The sequence below is a fragment of the Dinoponera quadriceps genome, unplaced genomic scaffold, assembly GCF_001313825.1.
Source record: "Dinoponera quadriceps isolate SergipeBrazil2010 unplaced genomic scaffold, ASM131382v1 scaffold37, whole genome shotgun sequence".
Classification (NCBI taxonomy): domain Eukaryota; kingdom Metazoa; phylum Arthropoda; class Insecta; order Hymenoptera; family Formicidae; genus Dinoponera; species Dinoponera quadriceps.
The window spans coordinates 2,893,563-2,902,592 of NW_014554446.1; the positions used below are offsets into that span (position 1 = coordinate 2,893,563).

Sequence of the window (9,030 nt, forward strand, 5' to 3'; positions counted from 1 at the left end):
GAAGACAAATAAGAAATTTGCAATATTATGTATTATATTTTAAATAATACATCATATGATTACAATGTAGAGATTGAAAAAAAATGTTCCAAATTTCATCAGGGTCGTCTCTATAATTCTCGGGTCCATACTTCTTATGTTGTGCCTTCAGCTTACTTTCATGTTTTCTATCCTGTAATATATCATTATGTATTAAATATAATTAATTCATTTTTAATATATTTTTGACTTAAAAATAATGCAAGTGATATACAATTGTCTCGTAAGTTTTATTTCTTCTCTTACACAACAAAATGATTATTATAAATTTGTTCTTGTTATCGATGCTATGTTACACTTTTTGTACTTAAAATAAATGTGTATATATATATATATATATATTTTTTTTTTTTTTTTTTAAATTTGACGGAAAACAAGAAAAGAGAAAACTTGTGAGAAAATGTAGAAAGTGCAGAATTAAAAAGAATTAAAATGTGTGCAAGTATTAACTTATCAATGTATCGACATGCGAGAAAATCGATAGAAGCGTATTCGAGAAACACAACAATCGAATTCCAATATGGCGTATTTAACCGACAAGGCTTCAAATGTTTCGTTCACGCATAGAGATATAAGAATAGAGGGAACAAGGGATATATGCTACCTGTAAGTGGAAGTGATAGAGGCAAAGAGAGAGATGGATGCCGAGTGTCCTATCTGTCTCTTTCTAGTCACGCGCTGGGATTGGCTGTCGCGAGATGAAGAGCAATAGCGCATAATGTATAATAGGATAGACAATAATTGTATCGGCATCCATCTCCCTCTTTGCCTCTATCACTTCCACTTACAGGCTTGTTCCCTCTATTCTTATATCTCTATGCGTTCACGCGAGTGAGGTCTAATTCGCATAAATATTCGTTTGACTCAAAGTTTATTCGCACGCGGGTAGAAACGAGAATAAAAAATTGAAAAACCAACAAGAGACGCCAGAAAATGACGCCTCATAGAGTTGAGAAAGGAACAATGCTATGCCATGTACGTTCAGACGTGAGTGAGTACGAAAACGTTCGTCCGCTTGTCATTAGTACTTTATAATATCTTTACTGAAATTAACACACATTTCGCATTTAGTATTAAATTGTCTGATTTTCTTCTGATTCTTATTCGTGTAAGAAAAGGTAAATTCACAATCTGACTATTGGTCTGTTCTTTTTAGCTACACTGTTTAGTTAACTGGTGTATTAAGTTAGAGTGAGACAAGTATATTTTGTCTCGCTCTAACTTATTGTACTAGTTTAGCAGTGCAGCTAAAAAGAATAAGCCACATATGTTTAGTGTTAGGATCGATGTACAAGCACAGATACTATTATATATTTATGTATCAGATATATTTCTAATCTATCAATTTATTAATATTCTCGATAAAGTTATGCATATATATATGCGAAATTAAGTATCCATTGCGATTTATAAGGCCGTGCAAGTTGCTATACGTAATAATTTATTTTTATTTACTCGTTATCCAGTGCTATTAGATGGTCTACCACGACCACCACAAGCCACTTGACGGTTTCCGCCGATTGCAGCCACGGGACTTCCAATACTCATGCACATCGTCGCCTGGAGAAAGCAGTGAGTGATAAAAATATTTACTAATACAGATTCTTTTATCGCTGTGTATGTGAATGTACTGTTAATATCGTTTGTGTACTAAGCTACAACTCGCGTTAATCTTTTCGTCCTAATCTTTTTGTCAAAAGCATGCTAAGATTGAAAAATTAACTCCTTTCCCAGCGAGAAATAAATATCGAATCGACGTCGAGTTGATGTCGATTCGAATTATAATTTAGACCTTAACGACGTCGATTCGATGGTTCACTTCTCGCTGGGTTGCCTTTGATATCGGATAAGAAATTTAGGACCACGGAAGTGAAGTTCACACGCGTGTTCAAAATTTCTTTCCTCAAATTTTATATTGCCTTTTTTTATTTCTTTCATTTTTTTATAATCTTCGTGATAAATAAATAAATTAATGACTTATTACCATTTGAAAGTAAATAAAAAGCAATTATTCACGATCACATACGATTTAATCGAATTTACGAGTTTGGCAGATTTTTCATTCTTCTGCGATTTTTTTACCGAATGCGGGATGTGAGTTCCGTTTGTTCGCGAATGCTCGCAAGTAATAACGATTCTTACCGCGATGTACAGTAGAAAGAAGTAGAGCAGGTAGAGCAAGTGTATACCGAAGACCTTCATTTTTCGTCGAAACGCCCGCTCGAACTAATATCGAGCTCAGTACCATGGTTGTTTTTATATCATCACAGTGCAATTGTATCGTGTATCTTCTTCCATCGAAAATTGTGCTAGCGCTTCCGGCACTTAAAAGCGACGAGTTTTAGTTATTGTTCGCACCACTGCTTGCGCGTGACGACATAAACAAAACACCGTGAACGTGGAAAAAACACACGTGCCGAAATCACACAGGTGCAACGATTATTAGTCGCGCAACGTAATTTTCGTCCATTGCTCGTTGGACTTTATGAGACACCGGTGGCATACGTAAAAAAAAAATAGTTACAGAACGCATGTATTACTTTAGATCATTGTAAAATTTATAATTTGCGATTTGCGCATCGATTGTCGTCTACATTCGCTTATTACCAATGAAAAAATTATTGTACGCAAATATTTGCATGGTAATGTCGCGCATACTTGCTCGCAGAAACGTCTGATATTTGGGAGAGTTTGCAAATATTCAGTCACGAATGTAATCGATTTGATACGAGTTAAACAAATAACGCAAGATGTATTTTGATTTGCAATTGAGAGATTTTATTTTGAAGCATTATTTGATTATTATATTTCTACACTGAAGAAAAAGTGCTACGGTTCGAGTAATATTTACTTGATCCGAGTAAAATATATTTACCAAAGCAAGTAAATTATTCAAGTGAAATATTTACTTGATTCGAGTGAAATTTATTTAACTCAAGTAAAAATTCGCCAAGGATCATTGAAGTAATTATTTACCCGAATTTAGCACTTTTTTGTGTATATTTACTTAATTTTTAACCATTTCTTCTCAGAGCATTGTTGTATATTACGCCAAAAAAAAGTCATCAACACTTCCGATGGTCATCTACGTCGTTGGCGACGGAAGTCGCCTCGTAAGCCAATCTTTCGGCTTCCCTCTGCGCAGCAATCGCCGCGTGTTGTTCCGCGATTCTATGGTATAATTGATAATGTCTGTCCTTCGCGTTTGCCACACTCGCTGAATCCTGCGGAGCAATTAGGCAAATTAAGCGAGAACACGAAACGATTCCGCGAGCGATCTGAATGAATTAAAGCGCTATTCTTTATTAAAGCAACGTATTTTGCCAATGCATCACGCGGATAGATTTCTTGGATAGATAGATAGATCGCTCTTTTATCTTTCTCCTCGATAACGTGATTATTTTAGACAATTGATATTAGTTACCGAGAGTTCGAATTATTGTTAGGATTTTTATTGAAACGATGTCTCGTGATGTCAGATAAGTATAAGACAAGTATAAAGGAAGAAGTGTTAATATACAGGGTATCCCAGATTATCATGTACAAACTTCGTGAAGGCATAAAACAGATTGAGATGAATAAAAATGTCCTCTTATTTTGCAAACAACACGCAAAATTTCGAGTTATTAATGGTTTGAAATGGCCGTGCATAGAGGTTTCTTTAATTAATAATTCAGAAATTTGCATGCTATTTTCAAAATGGTATAGGACTTTTTTGTTCAGAGTGGCCTAATCTATAAATATATGACAGCTGTTGTGACAGGTTCAATAAAGTTTACGATGTTCAAGATTCAGTATGGTTGATCTGAGACACCCTCTATATAATATACAGCTTTCTGATATAAAAGTATACTACATAAACAAATTAAATATAAAAAATTATATAAAAATAATATAAAAAACAGTCGAAACTCAAACAAGCTAAGTGTTGTTAGATTAATAGATTGTTGATTGTTGTCTTTTTCCTGAGAATCCGCAATTTTAAAGTCATTTTAAAGTCAAGCATCCTTTCTTTTTTTTGGATTCCAGTCCAATGTATATCGTTTTATACTGACCTATATTGACATATACCGGATGTCCCAGCATAAAGAGAACACTTAAATATTTCCTTTTTTTAATGATACGAGAAATAGGTTTAGAGTACAGTTTGAATGATTTTGAAGGAGGAATACCGTGGAAGGAAAGTTTTTTTACGGCCATTCTTTTCGATTACTCTTAAGATCCGCATTTTTATTTAGATACTTGGGTAAGATATTTAAGTAAGATATTTAAGTGGTCCCTTTTTGGTGGGACACTTTGTATAAAACAATTACCTGTGGCAAATTTACTGGAACATTATGAGCGTTTGCTTCGGCGATCCTCTGGTAGAGCTGCAAATGTTTCTCCTTGGCCAGTCTTACAGCTTCGGAATCGGAAGGTTGAGTGAGAGTGTCCTCGAAATTGATCAAGGCAGGATGAAATCCGGCTTTGTCGGCCGTATACTCCACCGTGCGCACCTTATACTTTGGATCGATATACGAATATGACCCTGAAGGATGTATAGATCGTGACAAAAATGTCGTGATTACGCTATGCTATTTTTGCTTCGACTCTTGCATCTTATGGAATATTTTCGTCGTACGTTGTCTGACATTAAATTGGTTAATGTTTACAATATAATTAATTGATTTTCATGGATCAAGCACAGTACAGTCGCTATTAGCATAATATAAGTGCTTGGTCTTTATCGTAATTTTCAATTTAGCGCTGTAATATAAATAAATTTGCAGTCGATGGAAATGTGATATCGTGTAATTATGTTACATATGAGTATTATATTATGTTACATATGAGTAATATATATAAATGATACATGATTCGATTGTTTAACAGTTGCAAATTTAATTGTCGAAAGACATAATTTTAGATATAAAACTATATTGATTTTGACGGTTTAATTACGAGTTATCGTATAGTTGCGATTACCGTGAATAATTCCACTTCCATCTCCGGCTTCCTGATGGACTCGATCGATATGTCCTGGATATCGTCCTGCCTGATATTGAAAATTGTAAGGTTTCGGTGGTGGTGTAGTGGTTGTCGTATATCCTGGTAGAATATGCGACACGTCCGCCAAACAAATGTTAATCAAAGCGACGGCTATCTAAAATTTAGGATAAAAAGATAAGAAGAATTAAGTATTTACGGTTGATTAAAGTTTAAATGAATTTTTAAGGTCCTTTATATTTTTTCAAGGCTTAAATGTTTTCAAGGGATAATTGTATTTATATTAGATATTTCAGTTTTTTAAAACTGAAATATGTATAAATTTGTAATTCAAATATATCGAAATTAATTTTCAAACGAGATTTTAATTTGGTGAAATTTTATTAAAGTGAAATTAGACCTAATGTAAATTGTTAAATTGAAATTTATTAATTTATATGTGAGTAATATAAAACATTCTTTGAATTTAGTGTTGTATAACTATTTAATCCGCGGAATGAATATTGTAATAAGAAAAATTTCATAGAAATTTTGATGATTCGTTTGATTTACTATTACTATTAACATTGAAAAAGAAGGAATATCATTTCGCAGGGTATAATGGTATAATTGATCTATATTTTATAGCTTTTTTATATCAAATATACGCAACGTTCTTGCGCGATAAACTGTGAATGTGAATTGCGAAATCAAACAGGTTATTCTGCCTTAACGATTACATTCATTTTTTATTATTACACGTTATTTGCATAATTTTAGTTTATAAATCTTGTCTAACGTTATTTGATTCGTACGGGAAATATATTTGAGCAATTTATTTAATTTAAATACATTGCGGTAAATATCTACATGTCTAATTTCTCAGATTGTTGTCTGAAATATTTATCAATTGTAAAATATTGATTAATAGTGAAATATAATAATGTATGTCTTGTGCATACTTACTTACTATTATGCGTTTCATCACGAAGCCGAAGAGTTCGGATTGTCTCATCGATATATTCATACACGTGGATTAGTATTTACTGCGAGGATAGCGCGATGGTGAAAGTATTATAAGAAATCGTTGAAAGGTGGAGGTGTCGCTTATAAAGGTTCCCTCACACCGATACAGCTTCTGTGCAATTCATATTTGCAAACTTCTCGAACGTATGAATGATGAAATGTAAAAATTTCTGGTAGAAAAGTTTTCATAAGTATTTAAGGAGACAACCTACTTAAATTATACATCACAAATGATGCGTTGACAAATCTCTATCGGCTGCGAAAACATTCTATATGAATTATTAATAAGAATATGTGATTATTTTTAATTTATTATTATTGCAATAATATCTTCGTATTTTTTTTAGTTTTTCAAACAGTGAAAACTAGAATTCTTTTGGCTACTTGTGTTTCTGAGAACACATGATATCGACATTTAATTAAATGACAAAGCATCATTTTTTTTCGTATAGACATATATGATCATATATATAACCACATATATGGACAAAAATATATGATTTTATATAATTATATATAATCATTTTTCCTCGGGTATTTATATTCAGTTATTTATGTTTTTATATATTATATTTATATTTATTTATATACTTATATATTTGGATTAAATCAAGTATTGTATTGATAGCGTTACTACATTTTAATCAGAATTGTTGATTATGGGTAGATGCTAAATATGTATGCTTCGTGTTCACTTGACAAATTAGATTTGCAATAACAATGCATTTCCTGTTATTCGCTCATTCAGCGAACCACAATAAATCGAGAAGTTTATTCCGCATTTGGTTAAATTATCGTCGCATCGTGAGACATTTATAACGAGATATGCATAACCATTTCAAGTTTCAAGTGAGTAACTATAATAATTATAATAATATAATAACTATAATAACTACCATAGCTATTATTAACAAAATATTTTAATTTTTAGACATATTATATTGTATATATTATATCATATATATCGCATCCCTAAAAACAAGAAAAACAAGAAAAAAATTGTTTTAAAGATTTTTAAAGTGCGCCTCTTTTCTACATTTAAAGAAATTGTTTTGTTTAATTTTAATTTTCTACATGTTATTATAGTTACTATAGTTATTATAGTTCCTATAATAACTATTATAGTTCCTATAATAACTATAGCTTAGTATAGTTCCTATAATAACTATGGCTCTTTAAGCTTTGGTTTTTGTATTTTAGAAATTTAGTGTTGTTTTAACAGAGGAATATCGGGTAGATGTAAATAATGTTCAAAAGTTTGATTTGAAAATGATTTTTGCAAAAAATGTAAATAATTTCTTATGAAAAATTAGAAAATTGATGAAAAAATGAAAACAACATCCTTTCAAAATAAATAAACTAGCAATAGATATATCCGGAAGTGCTTTATTAAACGACATAGATCAGTAGACGTAAATCGTTCGATTTCAGTCGATTTCGAGTTTTTTAAAACTTCCTTCAACGCCAAACAAATCCTCCGCTGTCTTTTCTTTGCCGGGTCTGAAAGCTTCATTGACGCGGCTATTGGTTTCTTCTTCCTTGAACCAAGCGGTGTAATCTATTAACTTTTTCATTTGTCTGTCGTGTAATTCCAAGATAGGACCGGCTTTGCCGCCCGCTTCGTTCGGGAGGACATCAAGCGGTATGAATTTCTTGAGAGTTTCGTTTGTGATATGCATACGCAACTGAAATTTAAATTTCAAGATTTATCAAAATCACCGAGAAAAATATTCCACATATATGTGTGAAAATAAATACAAGGTTCTTCTATCGATTTAAAGTAAGAAGAACGTAATCTGATACGACGTTATCGGAAGAATAATTTTAATCTTTATATTATATCTTAATAATTAATAATTTTCGAGAAAATGTAAATCTAACTCGATTCTTATCTTTCTCAGTTGGTAAATAAAATCTTGGGCTTTGACTCGGCTATATGTATACATATAATAATTTCTATTTTACCATATCCATTAGTTGTTTCTTCATGAAGGGTTTCATCATATTCAAGATAATGTCTATTATCGGAAAGGTGTTTATGAAGTGCACGCCTTGAAGTCGGACTGGCAATCCCTCTTGCAGATAGTAAAAAAACTTCTTGAAACCCATAGGGCTGAGACGGCTGACGTGACCGAAAGAAATGTTGCTCATGTTGATTACTATAACATGGCCGTCGCATGTACCTTTCATGTAGAGCCACAGGTCGATCACCATATTGAGCAATTTGAAGGCGTCGTTGTGAAGGAATTGTGCCGGATCGCTGTCTATTATTTGTATATAAATTATTGTGTAGCCTTCCTGGGTAGATTTCTCCAAGATCTGGCATGTTCTGTCAATACAAATTTTTTTTTCGCTTCTTTAAAGTTCCGTTAATGAATAAATAAATAAATGATAAAATCGTACTTTTGTTATACGTGTTACGCGTGTTACACAACATTTCTGAATGATACATCGTTACGCTAATTTTGCTATACGAGGAGTATTGCTATGTAGTCGTGATACTAACTGTAAATATACTTACGTTAATTGAGAGGCCCTTTTCAGCTCTTTGTTATTTATAATGTCCCGGTCGTTGAAGAATTCGGGGACGTGGCTCCTGGTAGTGTAGTAAACTTCGATACAGGCTTTCGTCGGTTCGAGTCGGTAGTAATTACTGTGCAAGAACAACGCCAGCATGCTGTCCGATATTTTCGGCAGGTGAGGCTGCTTCTCGCACCATTCTCTTAACGCTTCTACGTCCGACTTCTTCAACTCGGGATTCTTCTTCAGTTCGTCCTCGTATGACACCAATTTTATCGTAGCCATACTCACTTAGAATCACAAAATTCTTACGAAATAAAGTCGATGAAATTGTATTTTCGGTAAAATACCAGAAACTTTTCTTTACCCGTGTGCCGCCATGTCATCAGAATGTCTTTGTATAATATATTTTTACCTTCTACTTTTAACACATACTGCGTATGTTGTGTGTGAACTGCTTGATATCTCGGACAACACTGA

At 32.7% G+C, this 9,030-nt stretch overlaps 2 protein-coding genes and 1 long non-coding RNA gene across 3 annotated transcripts; all 3 read right to left on the bottom strand.

Moving 5' to 3' along the window:
- Positions 1–19: 19 nt before the first annotated feature.
- Positions 20–2,257, bottom strand: LOC106749112. The gene is made up of 3 exons (XR_001374814.1): positions 2,182–2,257; positions 1,495–1,599; positions 20–172 (listed from the first exon to the last, which is right to left on the bottom strand). It is a non-coding gene; the product is annotated as an uncharacterized LOC106749112 (long non-coding RNA).
- A 738-nt stretch (positions 2,258–2,995) lies between these two features.
- Positions 2,996–6,193, bottom strand: LOC106749011 (cuticle protein 16.8-like). The gene is made up of 4 exons (XM_014628023.1): positions 5,975–6,193; positions 5,005–5,182; positions 4,353–4,567; positions 2,996–3,263 (listed from the first exon to the last, which is right to left on the bottom strand). The coding sequence occupies exons 1-4, from the start codon at positions 6,029–6,031 to the stop codon at positions 3,105–3,107; spliced, it is 609 nt and encodes a 202-aa protein (XP_014483509.1). The 5' UTR covers positions 6,032–6,193; the 3' UTR covers positions 2,996–3,104.
- Positions 6,194–7,396: 1,203 nt separating this feature from the next.
- On the bottom strand, positions 7,397–9,030 carry LOC106748937 (alpha-tocopherol transfer protein-like). Its single transcript, XM_014627893.1, has 3 exons — positions 8,552–9,030; positions 7,996–8,359; positions 7,397–7,715 (listed from the first exon to the last, which is right to left on the bottom strand). Exons 1-3 carry the CDS (start codon positions 8,833–8,835, stop codon positions 7,458–7,460), a joined length of 906 nt encoding a protein of 301 aa, XP_014483379.1. The 5' UTR covers positions 8,836–9,030; the 3' UTR covers positions 7,397–7,457.